This window comes from Gymnogyps californianus, chromosome 8 (genome assembly GCF_018139145.2).
Source record: "Gymnogyps californianus isolate 813 chromosome 8, ASM1813914v2, whole genome shotgun sequence".
NCBI lineage: Eukaryota > Metazoa > Chordata > Aves > Accipitriformes > Cathartidae > Gymnogyps > Gymnogyps californianus.
This window is the reverse complement of record NC_059478.1, coordinates 35,945,438-35,967,329: the sequence shown is the minus strand read 5'-3', so window position 1 is coordinate 35,967,329 and position 21,892 is coordinate 35,945,438. Positions and strand designations below refer to the sequence as shown.

Below are 21,892 nucleotides of genomic sequence, written 5' to 3'. Positions count from 1 at the left end.
AATGTATCCCTAATAAATCATCTTTTCCCGCTCCGCTAATCCCAATTCCTTCTGCTTTTCTGAACTTTTGGTACTTCAGCTGAGACCACACTGCTGCCCCATAAAGGAGGTGGTTTGCGCTAGATAATGCGTCTGTCGAGCATCTCTGGGAGGTACTGGCCTCTCTTCCCTGCACTGCGCCTTGTCAGACGCCGCCTCCTGCTTTTCTGCTCCGCCATCTCAGAAGAAGGGAAGGTTGATCACCTGCGAGCCACCAAGACTGTATACCAAGAGCGGACAAATAAAGCTTAACCTACAGTCGATAGAGAACAGTCTTCTGTAAGCTAATTGTTGTCTCAAGTCATCGGATGAGGATAATAAACTTCATCAAAGATCTACATAAAGCAAACGATGATGAAACTGTTATTTCTGAGACCTTAGAAAGGGCTGGGCGAGGTCCTGGGGACCGAGGCCCCAGGATGCCTGTTGTTCAGAGGGAATTGGCAGTCGCCTGGCATGTCTCCAGTCCCCAGACACATGCTGGAACTGTAACAAGATGTGTTCGTACCTGGGGGATAACCTGAGGAGGGTAACAGCTACCATGGATTCATCAACAACAAATCACGTCGTCTCACTAATTCCCGTTTATCGCCGGGGAAGGCAGAAGATGTCGTGTGCTGACATTTGTAAGCTTTTGACATATGTCACTTACAGGTGCAAGTGTGAGAAACATGGATGAGAAAAAATGTCCACGGTGAGGATGCACAATTATTCAGAAAATTGTCATCAAAAGGCTCCTTGCCAGCCCAAAGGGATGTGGGTCCCCAGGGTTTGTTCTGGGCCCAACGTCCAGGTTTTTGATGAGCGATCGTGTTGCATTTTCAGGTAGGGCCAAGCTGCAAGGGTGGTGGCACAGAAACGCACCACCACAAGTGTTTCGGTGGTCTGGGCACCGCACAGGGGTAGTACTGAGCAGCAGGGTAACTCTTTTCTTCAATACTGATAACGTACGTATGGCATGGTTTCTCATTGCCCTTGATGTCTCGTGCCTGCCTTATCTGCTTTCGTGCTTTGGCTGCCTGGATGTGCTCCGGTGGGACTCGAGCAGGTCTCTTGCTGCGTTTCTGACCTACTCTGAGATATTTTGCATTTTTGTTCCAAACTTTCTTTCCCTGGAAAACTACCAGCTTGCTTTAATTCACTTTCTCCTCAGCTTTACTGCCAAAAGATCTACTTAGTAATTCCTGGAATTTGTTGAAGTCCATTGCTTTTATCTTCCTTAGAGGGAGAGAAATAGCAAAGTAAAAGCGCTCGTGTTTGTTCACACCCAGGCTCCCAGCCAACTCTTCCTTCTGGATTAGCATCAGATGCATGAAAGCATCCCCTTTCCTCCTCCTCGTTCCTTAGTACCACTCCGGGATGCCGATACTCATTTTTCCCCTTTCACTTTCACACACGTTTGAATAAATTGCTGAGATAAAGGAACCGCAGCAGAGTGCGAGAGCACGTTAATTGTGCGGAAGCTTTTCTGGTAGGAACTGCCGAGGGAGGGAGGTTTGCTGATGCGAGTGCCTGACGGGGCAGCTGGTGAGCCCGGCCTAGGTAGGACGACCAGCTCCTCTGGGCAAACAGACACGACAGCACATCATCCTTCTTCCCCCCACGTCCTGCCACGTTGGTGCTCCTGTCCCATATGGAAACGTCCCCTTCCCAAGCTAGCGCCGGTCCTCCAGCCTTACCCAGAGACGTACGTTTGCTCCTGTACATGGAGCACTGCAATATTTAACAGCGAGCTTGCATGGCGTAAAATATCTTTATTTCTCCCACTACTTAAGCCTCACAGTTGTTGCTTGAGGAGATGCTGCCCTGCCTCTCAGCACAAAGCTCCCCATCGCTGGGCTTGCCTCGCTGCCTCCATGGGGTGTGTAGTCCTTCTCAACACGCAGAGAAACGTAACTTAATAGAGTGAATGCAAAGGGAGAATGAAAATTAGACCGGCATGCATGCCACGTGGGAAAAGCTAACCCTGGCTGTTCCCGAGACGCCTTCTCCTGGGGGAGATGCTCTCTTGAATTTCAGAGAGATGCCCTTCGCCTTGAAGTCGCCCAGCCAGCACTTGCAAATGACCCATGAGGGGTGTCGTGCTCTGTTATACGTTGCTGAGGCTCTGCAATGCTTTGCTCAGGCTCTGCCTCCTCTCCTCTTGCAGGAGACCTGCACGCCGTTACGGACCCACGCAGCCTCCTTGGCAGCCACTGCCCGTCGGTGCCGCAGTGCCCGGGCGTCACCTACCTCCCAGCAAACACGCTTTCCCCCTCCTACAGTGGGTGCAGTGTCAGGACTCAGAAGTTGTGCCTCTCAATCTCCCTACGTACCACGCTGAAGGTTTTAAACCCTTTTCTAATAGATCCCCTTCATGTATTTCAAAAAAGACCGTCAGTGGTTCTGCTGGGTCCCGTCGATACCATATTTTATGCCATGAGACATAAAAGTTTGTTCTTTCGACTCAGGTAATTACAGACGCTCGGCCATTCTTTGCTGATGAGAAAGTATCGATGACAACTTTTCCCTCAAATTATAGCAGTAAGAGCAATAGCGTATAAAAAGAGGGATTACATGACAAGAGCTGTCTTTGTTACACTAGTGTTTTTCAAGTTGTGGGGTTTTTTACTTTTTTTGTTTTGAAAACTGTGCAATTCTTTTATTGCAGATCTTTCTGGGCCTCATTCAAAGCCGACTGAAGTCAATACAAAGACTTTGACTTCAGTTAAATTTGAATCAAGCTGCACTGGCCAATGAAAGATTAAAACCAACTCCACCGTATCAAACAACGCCAAACGCTGAACATTTCTATCCCTATTTATGTTTTGTGCATCTGTTCCTTCTAAATTACCAACAAGTCTTGTATGCAAATGCAGGATTTGTTTCACGTTTGTTCATCGTGGTTTCAGTTACGCCCACGGAAAGGACGAGTGCGATGCAGTTGGACAAATGCAGATTGAGACGCTCCTGGCCCTGCTGTCCTCCCCCAGCTGCTCTGATGTGCATTCCGAGGTCCCCGACCGCAGGGAGCGCACGGAGCTGAGGTTGTGGTTCGTATTGTGAACTCCTATACGGCGGCAGGACCCGTGCTATCAAATGGGGCGTAGCTATTCGCACAAAGATGGAGAGTCACAGCAGCTGGGCTGGGCGGCAGGGGCTAAAGAGAGCAGGGGAGCATCCCCCCGCCGGGGCCAGCGCCCCGCTGACGGTGCAGGGGCCGTTTCCATCCAGGTCTGCGGCCGAAGGGGGCTTGATGCGACGCTGTCAATGCTCACGCACCCATACTGGTCCGTGTAGTAACCACGGGGAACGCAGGTTGCCTGAGCCCGGGACGCGGAGCGGATGCTGGCTCGTGCCTGGAGCTGCCCGCCCCTCGGATGCTGTCACCCGCAGCGCGAGCGGCTCGAGAAAAGGGGTTTGTGTTCCTTAAAGGGAATACGATTAGAAAAATGCTTTGTTGGAAAATAGAAGGATTAAATAGATGAAGCAGTAAGATAAAATGTGATGGGCAGAAAAACAAAGCAGTCCTTCCACTTGTGCGCTAACTTGCATTTTCTTACGTAGCTCCCTAGAGGTCTTTGCTTTGCTGGTTTTGGGGGGGTTTGTTAAGTTTCTTCCTCTTCTTTCTTATCACTCAAACACTTGTAAAACACATTGTTAAAAATTCCTGTCTGCTGGCCTATTATTTATAATTATTTTGTGTTGCTGTTTTTTTTTTTTTTCCTCCCACATAACAATTACTCGCAGATTTTAAGCTTTCCTCTCAATGCTGGGAGGTTTTATATTTAAAAACATAAATTGCACAGCAGCCAGTGATTTTGATGGTCTGTAATAATGCAATCCATTAGACAGAGCTGAGGGAGATGCACGTTTCGGGAAACTCCGATGCACCCTGCGACATGCCAAATTACACGCAGGGAATGCTTGAGAATCCGCTCGTTTTCTGATGGCTAGCGCAAGGTATTTACACAATTGTTTAATTAATCAACACTTAAAGTATACTGTCTTGTAAAGTTAAATCCTGAATAGGAAAGGGAAAAGCACAAAAGAGATGATGGGTTACATCTAGAAATGCAGGAGTTGAACTGAATTCTTACTGATACCTTGTATGTTTGCATATAAAATTTATGTATATGTACACATCAAGATCCCACTAAATTCAGTGGGTTTTGATAAGTCATCAAGAAAAGATGGAAAAAATAAGCTTATTAGTTGCTTAGCCCAGTGATTGTTAAAGGCACGTCTCTCAAATGTTGCCACACACTGGAGAAGTTTCTGATATGAAGAGTCATTTATTAAACCACTCCGTTAATTTGGGAATAGGTAGGGCTGCCGCTCTGAATAAGTCAGAAAAATTAAATAAGCTAGACTATTGGAAGACCGTCTTAATTATATAAAGTACAAGTGATACTGTTTCACTTGTAAAGATTTGTTACTTTATTGGTAAAGCACTGTGTGTGTGTATATATATAAAAATGAATATATTTGAATATTGCTCGTATCTGTTTTTCTGAGGCAGAAGACAGACCTCAGAAAACCCGTTCTCTTACCTGAAAGTCTTTATCTTAACACACTGGCGAGCAATTTCACTAACAAAAGACTACGTGAGGATGCCAAATTAAAATCTGATGAAAACTGGAAAAATGAAAGACTTTTTTGACATTTACAATTAATGCCACAAAAATGTTAGTTTAATCAGACAATATGGTTAATCACAAAGGTGAAATTGGAAGTTGCCAGCCCTGAATGCTAGTGTAAAAGTTAATAAATTCAGCTCATAATCATTATGCACATGCTAGTTATAATAATTTACTGTCCATACCAAATCTTTATAAGCATTGTAATTAAATATAAAATGCACATTAGAATTATAATGAGTAATTAGGGCAACATAACTAATATGCATAAAAGTCCCGAAGCTCATTAAAACGTTAAAAGATGAAACCTGTTCTAGCTGGAGGTTTTTTGCACGCTTTCTGTGCCTGTCTGAATGCCAGTGTGTTGCATGCATTGTTTTAACTGTTCCTTTAGACATTTAAAAGCAAAATGAAAATATTTGGGTAGCGAACCAGATTCAGCAGTACTTTGCATCGTTTCTGGATGGAACATAAGTTGTAAAATTTGGTTTCCCAGCACAAACGCCTGACTCATGCGAACATGCTGGTGATACCAGATGAGCAGAAACTGAGCAGAAAGTAATTATAGAGCTCTTTCAGCGCAGGAGTGGGAGACGAAGATGATAGTTTTCACGTCTTTCTCATTAACACGCTGGGAGAGAGCTGGAGCGCAGTGAGTACTCAGCATCATCACATGAGACTTTAATAGGGGTATTTATTGAAACTTCAATTGTTTCACTAAAATTAAAGAGGACGTGCACACATCGGAGTGTGCGTACGCACTTGATGTAGCGCTCATCTATCCTGAAATCTCAAACAGGTCCCCCTGAGGCTCACAGGCTGAACGGAGCGCATCGCCTGAACTCACGTCGTGTTTGGTTGTGGGACGGGAATAACCCAGCCGTCGCATCACTGTTCTTGCTGCTGCTATGTTGTGCTCCTGTCCTGCGGGGTGCTTTTTTCTGTTGCTCCTCAATAAGAAGGGAAGTATGTAGCTGTACCTTTCCCACACCGTTTTAGCAATAACTGATATAACCTGGCTGCGTGGCGGTGCGCGGTGGTGCAAAGGCACGTTGGGCTTTGCTGGGTGAGACTTGCGCGACTCCCATGAAGTGACACCGAACCCGCCGCGAGCTGCTGTGGCGTCCTGCATTGCCTCCCGGTTCGTGTCGGGTCCGGTTCGCCTCCTCGCTCACGCCCCTCTCCTGTCAAATCCCTCTGGCAGGGGTACATAAATATGTGTTTTGTGGGGATAATAAATATGTGTTTTGGGTCAAGAGCAGCCTTACCTCCTGAGCCATCTCATGCAAGGACAAGTGCGAAAGGGTGTCAGTAAAACTCCAGTTAAGCTGAGTCTCTGAGCACCCACTCGAAAAAGCCTTTCCCAGCAAAGCACTTACATGTATTTGAGAAATTGATATTAAGTAAGTTCCAGTAATTTATTTTCAAGTCAGAAATGAAGCATTTATTTTAAGTGCTCTGCTCCGCAGGGATGAACTGTGGGAGAGGACTGAACAAGGATCCATCGTAGAGAGAGTAAACCTACAAATATGAGTCACAAAAGCCCAGTGCTGACAGATACATATAATCATTTTTTTTTCTTTGTTATTTTGTAAAACCATTATTTAGGAGATATAAAAATGACAAACACATTTAAAATTATTAGTCTTACACAAGGTTTTCTTGTTAACATCACTGTTACATTTTACTGCAGTATCTTCTGTCAGACCACTAACTTTTCTATCCTGTTCTCCCCCTTGGGAGCTCTCGGAGCTGTCACCCCCTTCCTCCCTCCTGTAGGCTCTTCCAGGAAAACAGTTTCACTCCCTGCTGATGCTCGGTACCTTTGAGACAGGTTGTTATTTTCTTACTTGCTTGTGTGTTTATTATTATTTATAATGAAGTGCCCTGCACGCACTCAGGAGCACGTCTGTGTCTCTGCAACACAACGGGAATCTTTTCCCACGTCACTTGCCAGGGGAAAACCTGGTAAAGCCTCCAGTTGTGGAGGCTGGGGAGTTTGAGGGAAGGCTTGCCGGAGCCTTGCCTACCCCGTGCCTCCCTTCAGCCTTGGATTCTTTTGTGTTGAATCTTTAACCAAAATTTCTCTAGTTTTTCCACTATTTTTCCAGCTGTAATTACTTTATTTAAAATTTATTAAAGCTGCTCTTTCTTTTTACCTTTTTAAACTTTCATCATGTCTTGTGTCCATCTGTATTTATCCCTTGCCTTCTATTGCCCACTCAGGACTTTTGCTAGCGTCTGATCAATCGGCTGAACAGGGCAGGATTGCATCGTTAATGATACTAAATGATTTTCTGTAATAGTTTAAGTCATCATTATTAAACTCCTGAGTGAAAATGTTTTCCTAGATGGCCAATATTTATCCTTGCCATTGATTCCCTAAGCAGCCGTAAAAACCCGACAGCAGCTGCCCGTCGCCGGGGCGGTGGGTGATGTGGGGCAATGTGGGCAGCGATACTGGTGTCGCTGGGAGCGCTCCCGACGGCCTTGCAGGGAGCCTGCCAGGGGTTTTGGAAGGCATCTGATTGCCATTGGGATTGAGCAGGATTTAAATCATCCACCTCAGTAATTTAAGAGGGTCAGATCCCTCCGGTCCCTCCGCGGGGAGGGGAGCACGCTGCAAGGTCCCGTTCCCCCCCCCCGTGCTGCTCATACCACCCTATAAAAGGGTGTCAGCAGAGGGCTGGCAAGTTTATTGGCAATACAAAAGAAAATAAAGCAAGCTGTAAAGAGCTGCAGGAGGATCTAATGAGGTGGAGGTGATCAGGCAGGGATGATCAGTGCTGCGAAATGCAGAGTCCTGTTGCCAGGGGGGAGGAACGGGTGGGGGAACCATCGCCGCATCTGTTTCAGGAATTTTCTAAATTCTTGAGGTGCTACCTGGGAGGAAAAATCATGTTATTTTCTGTATGGTTATTATAACCTCTCCCAAACACCTGCCCGTCAGCCCCGGGCTGTTGTTATCCTCCATCCCTCTCTTCTCCTGGGCGGTTTGGCTGATCTTGCACATCCCCGCTGCACTGGGCAACTCTGGTGTCGGGGCGATTGTTCACCAAAAAACCAATGTATATTGGATAACAGTGAAGGCAGAATGGAATTGAACCTTGTGAGCACTTGTTAACATAATATATGAGCTTTCCTCTTGCTAAATTATTTGTATTTAGATCAATATAGTATTCCTTCTGGTTGTTATAACCTCAAAATCTTTTACATAGGAGAAAACACGTGTGGCCCCAGCAGCATAAGAATGCAGACAGCTGCAGCGTGACTGACAGCAATAAGATCAAATCACGAATGTCTTCTCCAAAATGAGTCTTTGCTGACTACGTGGAAAAACACTAAAAAAACATATGAAATAGTGGAGGCCTGAGAATCTCTTCCTATGTTTTTGTCTCTTTCCTTTCCAAAACAAACCTTGGCAACGAGAGCAGCAGGTATTTAGGTGTGTAATTTCATCTGGAGTTATTCAGTCTTCCACACCGATGGGAGCAGTAGGGTCTGATGGATTTTTGGCTCAGCACGTTACTAATCAGTGCACCAGAAATGTGCCTGCATTGCGTAGTTTGCCTTTGTACTAAAAACAAGACAGTAACCTGACAATGAAAAGTCTAAGAGAATGGTGACTCTAAGCTATCTTCGGTTTGTGTTTTCATACCAGTATTAACCAGGGATTTCCTAGAGCAGAGAATATTGATTTTTATTTTTATTCTGAACAAACAGAAGCTGAAATCCTTCTGAAAGGGAGATCTAAGAAAACTTCCTTTTCAGAAGTTTTCCAGTATTTTCCAAATGAAACTCTGCCTCACCAGACCGCAAAGCCCGGAATCGTCATTTGTAGCTGGGATCCAGCCGGCATCCCCTTCCCAGCTGCACTGGGAGCGCGGTGCCTGGGGCTCCTGCCTGAAAAAGTATCGGCAAGCTGTGCATTTTTATGGATCATTTAATTTTAGAATTTATTACCAGTGATGTTCTGCATTTATTTAAAAAACAAACAACCAAACCAAACAAAAAAAAAAAAATCCCCCCAAAATCCACAAAACACCAAGCAAAAGGTGAGCAGGCCACATTGAGGAGCACGAAGGTGGTACTTTTTAAAAAAAAAAAACTTTCTACAGGACTCAGGCCTTTGCTGGTCTTTTAGTTGCGCTCTCTGCTTAGCTCACGACAATTAAGTATTGTCCGGGCAGTGTGCACATAGGGCGGTACATTAATTTCAAACTCAGTTTTTTTGCTAATAATCCTACCCACTCTGAATTAGAAAAAACCCAAATATTTTCACTCCCTTTGCATAACGCAGAAAAATATTTGCTGCTTACTACAAAGCTTTCCAAGGAGCCACTGCATGGCGATGTGGAGAAGGGGCCGGGTAAGGCACTGTTTCCTGCTATTTAAGGGCTTGCGGACGCCGTGGAACCTGCGGGGTGGTCACGGCTCTTGTCTTGCACAGGACAGAACCCACGCTCGTGATAAATCTTCCCAGTGTCTGTCAGCGCCTGAGAGACAAAACCCATCGTCACTGAAAATCTCCCCAGCGTCTTTCGGTGGTGATGGAATTACATGAGACGTCAATAGCTTAAACTCAACTTCCCATTCATGAAAGTTTGCCCGATGTATGGATCCAGTGCATTATTCCAGTACCTCTCCCAGAATTTCTCTCTGGTGTCCCCAAAAATAGATTATATCTACTTACGCCTGCCATGTTCAGTTTATTCCAAGTGCAGCAAATCTCCGTCCCTCCCTTAGGGCAGGATTCCCGGCACTGCTAGGAGACTGCCCCGTGGAGCAGGCACGACCGGAGATTGTCTCAACACCTGGGAGAGCAGTGGCAAAAACAAAAGGTGATCGGTAAAGGAGAGGCATGGGGTAGCACCCACCCGCAGGTGAGGACTTGCACAAGTGTAAGATGGGCAACTGGGCTAATGCCACAGGAATCCCAAGGGGCAGCGGGGGAAGAAACGCCGTGTTAAGTCAGCAATGGCAGGATGTCATCACGTGCGGGAAAGCATCACGTGCAGACCACGTGCAACCTCCCTGTTCCACTTGGCAGCATCTCCCTGGCAGCACTGCATCTCGCGTTGGGCACGCTCACTCAGGCAAAGTGTGGGTGAACTGGAGGACTTCCAGGCACCACAGAAACCACACACATTTTGGGGGGAAATGTGATGTCTGAAATGAGAGGGAGTGAACTGAGTTTCTTTTAGACTGCCTTTGTTTAGCTAAATGAGGACTTAGAGAATGAGCGCACCAGTCTTTAAATGGGTAAAAGCTTTCTTCAGAGAGAAATTTAGACCTACTCTTCATATCACCAGGGACAAAATAAGTAATAGTTTAAAACTGCGGCAAGGTGCATACCTGTAACTGCGCGGATAAGTAAGTGCCGGTGCATTGCCATCCAGCCAGGCTGTGGGTCTCCCTGGAGCTTTGAAACCTCAGGATGAAGAGGTCCATCGGGACCACCTGGGTTGGGCAGGCGGGTGGACCAGGTCCCCCAGCAATCCAGAACCGCAAAGTCAGACAGGCATGGGTAAATGGGGAAGCGAGCTGGTATTTCTCTGAACGCCGGGGGTCTGGGGTCGGTGCCCTGCAGCCGGGAGACCCAGGACCTGCCTGCTCGTCAGCGGCACATCTGGACCAGCCTCAAATGCACCGGCCACACGTGAACTAATGGTGGAGGAATGTCCTAGGGGTTCTGTTGCAGTGTTCACGCCTTTTGTACAACTTGAGGGAAGCGGTGGGAATGCTGGCAGGCAGTGCCCGGTCCCAGGGCGGGTGGAAACCCTGTGCGAGAGGTAGACCTCCTCCCAGTCATAGTCCAGCTTTTGGCAACCTCCATGCAGTAGCCTTTCATTTCCTTCCATCATTCAGGTGATGCTTTTGTATGGTTTATCTCGCACAAGTTTTGCTTTTGTATGGTTCATCTTGGACATTTTTAGTTGTTATTCTTTTGAACGCTTCAGAAGCACAAGCTGAGCTATGAGCTTTGTGGTGCTCTGAGTAGGTGCTGGTGCCGCGCAGTGCTGTAGGAGCAAAGGCAAAATGTGACGGGTTCACAGCTCTTCATGTGATCGGTCTCACTCAAAGTTATTTTTTAAAAGTCTTGGCTGCACAAACTGCTTTTTTTCTCAGGAAGGAGAAAGCTTTATATCTCCCTGTTATTTTTATGGAGTAACAAAAAAAATCTGGTTTTTTTCCTATGCAGATTATGGAGAAGTAGTCATGCAAATTGGTTATACGTTTATTATCCACTTGAAATTTTAATGTTACCGGTTGAAAGTTAACGAATTTATGGATTGGTTTGATGTAATCATTGGGAAGAGAAAGTTGAAGGCAGAGGGTGTGTTTGCCGGTTGTGGGAAATTGTAGTCTGTCTGCCTGACTCAGGGTAGGACGTGAGCGATGGGCGAGAGAGAACCAGTTCTCTGTTTAATCCCACCCGAAATGCACTCACCCGGTTTTGTTAAACGTTGAGACTTGTGTGTAAGTGCTAAGAGTGCACGTTTGCTTTCCCTGGGCTGCGACAGCTGGATTGCTGTGCCATGTCCTACACATCTGGAAAAGCAGCCATTGATGGTGTTGGTGAAGGATGGGTGTGCGATGAGGTACGCGATGGAGCTGACCCGCCTGTGCGGGGAACCTGGCTGTCACTCTGCTCTTTCATATATCCGATGCTTCTTTAGCGTGGCTGATTCCCGTAAAAGATGATGGTCTCTTAACGTGGTGCGCTGAGCGGTGGGTGAGATGGTGAAAGAAGCAGTCGAGAGGCAGTCAGCGTTTTGCATGCACATAAACACCTTAAAGCAACATCTGGAAAACTGCTGGGGAAAAAATAAACAGATTTTTATTTATAAGTTCTGCGTTTTGGTTTTTAAAGCGTTTTTGTGATGCACATAAATTATTGTTTAAAAACAGAACATGTAAAAGAAATTCCAGGGAGAAGGCAACTGTTGTTCAGCCTTTCCTTTGATAATCTCTTTCCTGAGGAATTTGTTGTGTTTAAAATTTTCAGTTTACGGTTGCCTTTCGCTGGCAACTGGAAAAACTGACAATCACTTTTCGTCTTTATTTGTACCTGTAGTTCTAAGCTTAAAATGTTTATTGCTATTTACAATGTTTACTATTTAAAAAGACAAATAATATTTACTGAAACAAATCTATATCCAGTGTAATATTGGAAAAGTCATGCTGTTATATGGTATTTACAGTTGCCTCATAATTGCAAAGGTAAGTTTGTTCTTTTAATATGTGAAACAAGATCTCAAAGGCCATCTAAGCCTATGCGGTTCGTGGGGCATTTGCAGAAGACACGATGCAGAAGATAAGTGGTGCTGGCCCTGTCTGTGCTTCGGACCCTGCACCCCGGGAGCTGCTGTACCCCTCCCCAGCTGCGGGGGATCCCCCCGGCCGAGCCCGGCGGGACCCCGCAGCCTCTCAGCCGGCGCCGGGGTTGGGGCTTCATGTGCTTTTTTCCAGTTCTCAGGTTTTAAATACATCTTGTACGATACTAATGCTTACAAATAGTTATACTTTATGTTGAGTAACTGAGTTGGAAAAACAGCTTTTTTCAGTATGGGCTTGATATCTCTTCATGTCTCAGTTGTGTTTTTTACACCAGATACGCAGAATATATATCAGAATCTGCTGTGTGGGATAATTTTTACACTGCTGGAAGAAAACGTGATTGAATGTGAATCAAGATGGAAAACATGCGCCAGGCTGAGAGTAATGTAGAGCGTGCTGAAGAGAAGCGGCGTTAAACGATCTGCGTATCTAGATGCAAATATCCATTTTACAATTCTTTTTTTTCAGTTGCCCCCACAATTCAGGAACTTAAATCCAGCGGTGTGATGCTTGGAGGGAACGGACTGATACGGTGCGAAGGTGCAGGAGTTCCTGCCCCGGTCTTTGAGTGGTACAAAGGAGAGAGGAAGTAAGTAGCCGGCGCTCGCCGACCCCCTCGTGCTGCTGGGGATGCTGCCCGCCCGCGGGGACCCGGGTGGAAGAGAGAGGAGACCGCCGGGCTGGGTTTGTCCCCCGTGATGACAAGTCCAGCAGGCTGTCCTGAAATTAATGCCGAGCTGCTTTAAACAGCGGGTGCTTGGAGGTGTCGGCTACCAGCCGCCATGCTGCGCGGCTTTTGAGGGAGTTTCTCGGTTTCCCTGTGGTCGTAGTTTCTGTGCTCAGAAGTGAGGCGTAAGCAGGCTGTCCGTGGCTGGGCTGTGGTAGTGATAATTGCAATAATGAGCCTAATGGTTAAACATGCTTTAATAATTACAGCCTTTTAAGTATAATAACCAGAAAGGCACTGAAAAAGTTTACTAAAACGATTTTTTTTTTTTTTTTTAAATTCATCGTCATAGGTTTCCCGCTGAGGGTTTTGGGGGTGGAAAGGTTGTTTCATGAGCAAGACTGTCAACCAAACCTTAATGCATATGAATTTTCACCCAGTTGTGCCACCAGTGGTCTAGGCCACAGGGTTGTAGTCCACAGACTTGAGCAGAGCTGCTGCACGCCACAGCAGCCAAGAGGGGGTCAGGGGACCACTCTCTGCTCTCACCCTAAAAACTGACCACGTGCTTTGGTTTTGTTCACAGTCAGCTTCACTTGCAGGTCATTAGTGCTATGTAATGATAACAGGCATCTCTATAGGGTCATCTTGATTTTAAAAACCAGCTCATTAAACAGGTAGATATTTTTCTTTTTGAATAGGAAATTTTGGTTTACAGCTCTTACCTTATCTAAGAGCTTATTTCTGTTAGGTTTGCATAGTGGTGCAAAAGCAAGTGGATATTGTCCCTTGGAAGCGACTGTCCATACGCACCTTCTAACTTCTGGAATTTCCTGGCTTCCGAGCGTTGGGTTTCTCAGCTCGAGCATCCCATTAAACCTGGGAGCTGACATGAGAATATTAATGACCATTTTTCACAGAAAGCCATCTGTCAGCTCATTTCTCCCTGGCTGGCTGCTCCCCTTCAGGAGCATTAGCTGCTCATCTTCCTTCCTGACTTTTCAGAGCAGTCGTAACTATTGCACTTTGACCATACCCTAAAGCATTCTCTAAAACAATAGAATTGATCTTTACTATATATAACAGTAAATCCTTTTCTTCTGTTGGTGAAATTCATCTGCATCCTATTTCCAAGGATGCATATTGTATTGTACACATGTTGGGGGGAGTTGCAGCAGAAACATATTTTATGTAGAAAGTCTTGTAGCACAGGTTCTAGCACTCTGGATTCAGTTAGCCGTTTCCAGCGTGATAATCACCTTTATTTATAACATTGGCCAATTCCTTTCTTCGTGAGCGCATTCAGTGCCACGGCAGCAGCAGGAAAGACTAAGCAGAGCATTTCAGGACACCAAAGTTGTGCCTTCTGTTTTCCATTTCAGTTGGTGTATCACCTGAGACTTGCTATAATCAGCAAGAAATGTACTGTCCTATTGTGTCTTACTGCTCACATATTATGTTAAATCTAATGGTCCATCCTTTTTTGTTAAACTGTTGTCGGCATATATGCTAGACATATATGACTGCAAAGGTACTGGGGATCTCTGAACCTCCACCACCTGCAGGAAAGAGGAAAATACATACACATTGTTTTTTCCTCCAGTATATCCCCTTTACCTCTGGATGATGGAAAGCCAGCACAGAATGAGCCTTGGACAGCTCAGTCATTGTTGTAACGCGAAACTGGGAAGAGTCAGCTCTCATAGGTAGTTCAGAGTAGCATGTACATTATCCTGCAGATAGTTTGCAGATATACTACAAGATTAAATTTATATACTGGGAGTGCACACCCTGCTGCATTTTCTGCTAATAGAGTAGAGAGAATCCATTTTCCTCAGTTAGTCTTGGATTGGGACCTTTTTTGGTTTTTTGTAGATCTGGATGAATTGTTGACTAAATGAACAGTGGGAGTTAGATCTGAAACCCTAAGTATATGTTCAGTGTCTGAAACAAGCCTTTTGGGTCTGTAAACGATATTGTTGTTACTTAGATTAATGTAAATCCAAACCCACAGTTTCCAGACTCCAGGGATCATCTCATCATAAAATAGCCATTAAAACTAAACATAAAAGCAGTCGCAGACTACATCCAGTTAAAACTACTGGTCTTCAAGGCAGAGAGCTCGCAGGACTAATTCTACCTAATGACCGAGCTCACAAGAGTTGCCGTTCGTTAACTTTCCGTAAGCGCTGGCGCACAAGCGTGCTTTGCCGTCTTCTTCCCTGGCCAAGTGCGAGGTGTGGAGCCTGAAGCCCGAGAGCTGCAGCCCGCGGGAGGCTGGGTGGCTTTCCAGGGCAGGGAGCGGGCAGGCTGAATACCTCCGCTCTCCTCTTGTAGCTGGGGAAAGGTGAGGAGCGTGAGGGTTGTAAGAAGGACTGTACAAGGATTCCCTGCGGAGAGGAGGATGGCTTCGCCGTGCTGACTCCCAGTTTCCGAAACTCAACTGTTTGAGTATGTTGTGTTGTAGGGTTACGCGGAAATTAGATCTCAGACATTAAACAGCCACGGGGAAGAAGCCCAAAAGTCACCTAGCTAAACATACGAATTCCCTTACCCTTGACAAAGCAAACAAGACTTACATTTGAAATAACAAAACTCACTATAATGGCTTAATATATTATAATAATGTGAAGGTATTCAAATATGAAACCAAAGATAGGTACCCCTTGGGGTTGGCACTGATGCATAATCTTCTTTGGATGCGTAGGCATAATCTCTGGAATAAAAAGGAGATCACTCTTCCCTTTATAACTAGTGGTACAAAGCAGTAAGGTGAAGGAATGTGTAGGGTGGCTGCACACAACTTAAAACGCTGTTCCAGCCTGAGAAGTAACTTGGTAAAACCCAGGCAAGTAATGAACGCTGTGCTCAGTCAACAAGCCAGGCAGAGCAGCACACGGGAGTAATTAATTTGAAAGTAAAATCATCTAGTTCTTACAACTGCAAATGGAAATCCTCAAAACTGCTGAGTTTATGCTAACTAATGCCGACTCCTCGGTCCATTAATTACGTGGCTTATTGATATGCATATCTATCCGATTCCATTTACTCCAGTCCCAGTTCTGGCCCCCCAGTGTCAGCCACTTCCTAGCAGGGACGTGGAGGGAAGGTGATGCTGTCCAAACTGCGCTGGCAGGAGCGGTGGGAGAGGAAGGAGGGTGAGAGGAGGAGGGGAAGGGATCCGAGCTGGCACCCACAGCTCTCGTCCTTTCGGCAGCCTGGGGAAGGCAGCAGATCACATCGAGCAGACTCAGTTGATTTTTTGACACTAACGTCGCCTCTGACGGGGCATGGGGACGGCAGAAATCCCAACACCACGTTGTTTTCCTCACAAAAAATATGAGTCAAACCTTACAGCTGTAAAATAGAGATGCTGTAGTTCAAACTGCAGTTATGGGCCAAAAGGATGGAGGTGGCTTGGAAACAGCCGGTAGGAGGAAGCCAGAGGGGGAAGTGGAGCTATCGCTCCGGTACCCCAAGGTCCCCAGGACAGGGACAGGAGAGGGGACAGGCGTTTCAAACCCTGAAAGGCAGCAGGAAGGGATGGTGGCCGTGGCTGCAGCTCGTGCCCTCCCTGCTGGGGAAGGGGCATGCCGAGGAAAGCGTCTGACCTGGGGCTGGAGCGAGTAACGGGTGCGCTGCTGCGCGCCTGCCTGCTCTGCCTCCCTGAGCACCACGTGCACGGCGTCAGTTGCTTGCCACGCTGATAACGCTGTCGCCAGCTACGAGCCGAGGCGTGCTGGCGTGGGAGCGTCACAGCAGGGTGTGCTTTGGAGCGGAGGAGGCTCCTGAGCTTTTCTGCAGGAGAGGCAGAAAGAGGAGGGACAGACGTTGGCAGTTTTAGAAGGAGAACATCCCTGTGCAGAAGCACGTGCATAGGTTGGAAGGACAAACTTCTGCCTTTCACAAGTCTGGAGAAAAGATGAATCTTCGAACGGCAGTGTTCACCCCAAACCAGGCATTTCGATCCCATTTTTTTATGTTTCTCGCAAAACCACGTGCGTCCGTGGCACGTGCTATCTCCTCTCCCCGACGGTGGGCTGCGCAGAGCAGACCAGAGTCCTTTACAGCAACACAAACTACACAGGGAAGAGAAACCCCCTGTATGTGCAGCAGCATACACTGATGAAATGGGAACAGAGGCACTCATGTAATGATGAGAAGTATTCAATCCACAACATGCAGAAGTGCAATTAATGATAGACTTGAAATGTTTTTAGAGGGAATGCTAAAAGATTGCATTCATTCCCAGAATATATGATTTTATCTTTCAATATGTCAAACAAAAATTGTATACTTAATCTGGCACTCTGCTCCTTATGTGAAATATAAGGAATTATGAGTAATCAACTGTAGCTAGTATTTTAATAATGTGGTTACCTGTCTCATCTCCTTGTTTGATCAGACGTGGTTTACCTACAACAGCAACATTTAAATTGGTCATCTTTCTTTGCTCCAGTGCAGCAGCGGTGCTTCTGACATGGCTTTGGAAGCAACGTCAGAAGACCTGCACAGTTCCTATGAAATTTGGGGTGGGAAGCTCAAAGCCAGGGAACCAGAGCCGGGTGAAAAGAGCCCTGGTTTGGCTTTTTCCTGCGCTTCATTACCTGGTTTCTGTTCAGGTTGCTGTCTCAGGACGCAGTGCTGCTGTAGCACATCTTTCCTAATTGCAGGTCTAATTTGTAGCTGTAGAGGCCTGTAAAATAAACTGTGGTCACAATCGCATTTCTGGCTACCTAATCCTCATCTGCCATCAGCTGGAGGTGTGCAAGGACACAGGCAATCTCCAGCGTCTGAAAAAACACTCTCTGAAACACTTACCATAATATTTTTCTGCCCCAAATAGGGTATTTAAATTTCCAGTTAGGTTTGCCCAATTTAAAATCTAAGCTCTCCATCTGAGAGTTTATATCCTATCCTATGGCCAGGCAGGCAGGGCTGTGGGTGTCAGTCTTTATTCTCTTTCGACTGTAGGACACAGGCAGAAAGGGTTCCCCTCAGCACCCCACAGCTCCAGTGCTGCCCATGGCCTCTCCGATCTGCCGCTACGGTAATTTTGCTCGACAGACTACATCGGCAGCTTGCAAACAGCTTACTGTGCTACCAGTTATGTCTGTAAAAAAAGGAAAAAAAAAGAAAGAAAGAAAAAAAAAAAAGACATTTATTGCTTATGGTATATGAGTTACAGAAATTTTCTTTTTGCTTTCTAGACTGATCAATGGTCAACAAGGAATTACTATTAAAAATTATAGTACAAGATCACTTCTTACTGTTACCAATGTGACAGAAGAGCATTTTGGCAACTATACGTGTGTCGCTGCCAACAAGCTAGGGACGACCAATGCCAGCCTGCCTCTCAACCGTAAGTAACGTGGACATGTGGCAAATGTTCATGGTTGTTTGTTTCCACATACATGGATTCAAAAGCCAAAAAATAGTAGTATGCTTTTTTCCCCCTGGTTTCTTCATAAGGCATGTAAATACCATTGCGTTCCTCAGTACTGGGAAATAACGCACCCGGTTATTTATTCCGTGCTGCAGAAGGGTTTCTGTTCCGAAAGCAACGGCACATTTTGGGGGTATCGATGAGTTATGAATCTACAGAAAACCCACAACTAAACCCAACCCGCTGTCATGGTATAGAGACAGAATTAGCATGACAAAATCTTTCTGCTCAGAACAGCAATAACGGATCACTAAGGTACCACTGTAAACAAAGTTAAAAACTTTTTCAGCAAGTTTCAGGGAATATACTGAGCTGAATAACTGGGGTGTGCCAGAGCCCTGCTCACAGGTCGGTTTGTCGGTCGTTGGCCTCTGGTACAGAGAAGTCGCAGAGGACTTGAAGTTAAATCTTTTGGAAAAGACAATGAGCATTGTAATAGGCAAAGCAAAGCATTGAGATTTTTAGCATGAAGGTTACCTAAAATGGGTATCGTATCAAATGTCCTGCTTGAAAGATATTTTTATCTGTGGATTTGTACTTTTTCACATTTGTTGAATATCTAGCCATCTGTTAGTGGCATCCGAAGATGTTTGTAGTTGGACTTCGGTGCTAATCTGTCTAATAGTGATAAAACTGAAAGACAAAACTTAGAATATATCCTACATGCTTTTCTCTACATAAAGATATTCCTTATTGAGTGGAAATGTAGATTTTCAGTTGCTTAAATCCTAGGGTTATTGCCTTCTAGCCATGAAACTTCCTTCTGAATATACTTCCTATATGATATGTATTGTCAGGATATTCTAAATTACTGCAGAAGAGACGTAATAAGCAGAAAATAGCATGAAGCCTTTGCTGCCATTTTATTTAACATTTGAGAAATCATTAACAAAATGGAAACAACGTTACACTTATTTTAAACAGAAAATGCAAGAAGTGAAAACAAAGGAATATTATGCTGGAAGCAGATAGTATTTGGTGCATTTGCAATTCACAGAAGGTAAAATGAAGGTTTGGTTTAATTTTGAACAGAGCAGAGCTGAATCTGTCTCTTAGTTGCTGCCAGGATTTTATCAGTTTTAAATTGTTGAGGTGCCGTGTAGCCACCCTTAAAAAGCACTTTGAGATGCAGAGGTGGAAAATGTCGTATAAGTACCAAGTACCTTGTTACAAATCATGAAAATAGTTGTTCTCCATCATGAAAGAGATGGGATGTGTGAAGCAGAACAGTGCGAGAGAGAAGACTGAAATCTGGGCCTGATCCTGACCTCACAGAATGGAATATGGGGGTGATGCTAGCTCAGAGGTCTGACTGAAAGACCAAGACAAAATGTGTTATTTTATACTATGATTTTTTTGATCTAGTCAAAACAAGGAGAAGTTTCCAAAGGTGGTGATCTAGATTTCAGTTGGGAATTAAGATAATTTGGGGGAGTTTTTTCCTTGCTTATAGTTTGCATTAATGTTATCTAGAAAGAGTATCACTTTAAAAAAACCATCACAGGGTAGCAACTTATTAAGTATGGACTCCTTAATCCTTCAGAGAGAATTTTCTCTTGTGAAACGCTACTTACATTTTATTTTGTTGGCAACGATAGCTGAACATATGCGCTGGTTCAGGTACGTGTGGGGGAAGTGTTAGCAGTTAATGGTTGGTTGCAACATGTGATAGTCAAATATGGGGTTAAGTATAATTTGATCATCGTGACAAATGTTAAAAATTAGATGTTGATGTCTTATTTCAGCGTGTATTTAAACTGTTAATTGCATCGGTGCCCTACAGTCTGAGATGCGGAGCGGTTGGAATAGCATCGTGAGCGCAGGTGCTGGTACCGGCCGCGATTCGGGAGCCCCGCCGCATGCCCCGCTGTGTTCGCTTGTGCAACCGCAACGGGTGCGCAGAGACACAGGGGTTGTTATCAAAACGCTGTCACAACGCGCAGCTGCAGCGGGAGCGCTTCACATCCTGAGCGTGGATGCCTGCACACCTCCGCCGTTAGGTATTGGCACCTTGCCCGATATCGCTAAGCAATTGCTAATTGGCTGTTTCTGTCTGCTGGTGGGGTTTGGGTTTTTTAAGAAAAATGTGTACGGCAGAGTTAGAAAATCTGTATTTTCTTTCTTTGCACATCCCTGTGTAATATATAAATGACATAGTAGCTGTGCACAGCTGGGAGCCTTTCTCGGGGACAGAGCTAAGCATATTCTCCGTTATTGATGTCTGCATCCTATGCAGATATAAAACTCAAGGATACCAGAAAAAGGATTATTTCTTCTACTACCAAGAGGGCTCTGGCTCTCTGTGATCCATAAAGGCAACCTTGAGCTAATTTTTAACCTAAAAGTCATAAAGCAGGTAAAGGGATGTGAGGACAAGGTAAAAGCTGACTTTGTGTGGCTGCGACATGGCCTGAGCAAAGGTAGATTAATGGAGCTGTACCTGAGAGTGCCTGCGGGGTGGACAGGGCAGGAGGACAACTTGTCTGGGGTATGGCTGCTCACCCATGGCCAGAGGACAACCCCACTGCTGCTGTGAGCCAGGGACGCCCAGCAGAAGGTCACCCAGAGCCACTTCTGTCCCGGGGACAGGTAGCCAGATCAGTTTGCAGAAGAACCTCATGTCTAGGGAGTTATGAGCATCCCAGATCCCGCGAACGTAACGAAATTTCTCCTATCCCTAACTGAAGACTTGTTGGCCATGTCCAAGATCTAGCTATTAATAATAAATTCAGCAGCTGTAAAATAGAAAGACTGAGCCTTGCGGGAAAAATACAGAGAAGCAGTGATTCCAATAAATTAATAATGAATGCCAATTTGCTAATTATTCATGGCTGAGTCCTCTGTATCATCCAAATGCGTTGTTTTTTGTGGGCAAGCGTATGGAGTACGTGATCCTCCCAGAGCACCTGCATGAGGCGTGCTTGTTGGACAGTCCCATCCTGCCATCTATGGGCCTAATTGATCAGATGTTTAGCACTGCCTACCCTGGCTTTTCCCAGAATTTCTGGTACGTAGGAAGAAGAATGTAGTCCTTTCCTGTAAATAAAGCCTGGATTTGCTGACTCGTTCAGCCCAGGAGATGAGGCATTACGGTGTGTACCCAGGGTAAGAGGTTCCATCTACAGGGGCGAGGAGCCAGCGGGGAATGGAATAGCCCTTTTTTAATTCAGCAGATTTTGCTTTTAAATTAGCGCAATCTTAATTCAAGACAAAAGGCATTTTCCTACAAACAAATTTGCAAGACCATTGCGAGGGGAGGGAGTTACCATTAACCATTGGCACCAAGGTAGGTTTCTCAAGCAGCCAAAACTGAGATGGTCTCTATTGCTGCTGGAGCAGCAACATCCTTACCGAGATGTCTCCTGTCCTTGTGCTCGCCTGGCCAGAAGCCACAGCTGGTAGTGGATTTCTTACTTTCTCTTATCAAAGCTGAGTTGTGGCAGAAGGTTCTTCCTACCTTTCACCTATGAGGATGAAGGTGGAGCCGTTGCTCAGCCCCTGCTCCCCTCAGCGGGACGTGGGGTGAGATGCTGCCGCCACAAGCCCTTGATGAGCTGCTGGAGATCCTGGGCCAGGCACGGGGCTCTTCGCTCTGCTCCGTGGCACCGGAGATCCAGGCTGTATAAGTCAGGTTGTAGGGTGCATCGGTTTAGTATCCTGGCTCGGTCAGGGGTGCAACGCCAACCCCATGCCTCTGCAAGCCCGGCAGGCACAACGGTCCTCACCTCCTCTGCCTGAGCACTTGTCAAATTAGGGCAGGAATCTGAGCAGCTGTTGAAA

The 21,892-nt window shown here is 45.7% G+C and overlaps 1 protein-coding gene across 2 annotated transcripts in view; it reads left to right on the top strand.

Moving 5' to 3' along the window:
- Positions 1-21,892, top strand: part of NEGR1 (neuronal growth regulator 1) — a 297,810-nt gene that overhangs the window by 220,358 nt on the left and 55,560 nt on the right. For both annotated transcript variants that reach the window (XM_050900845.1, XM_050900844.1), the window contains exons 5-6: positions 12,468-12,588; positions 17,877-18,028. In XM_050900845.1, coding sequence (XP_050756802.1) covers positions 12,468-12,588; positions 17,877-18,028 — 273 coding nt within the window. The remainder of the gene's footprint in view (positions 1-12,467; positions 12,589-17,876; positions 18,029-21,892) is intronic.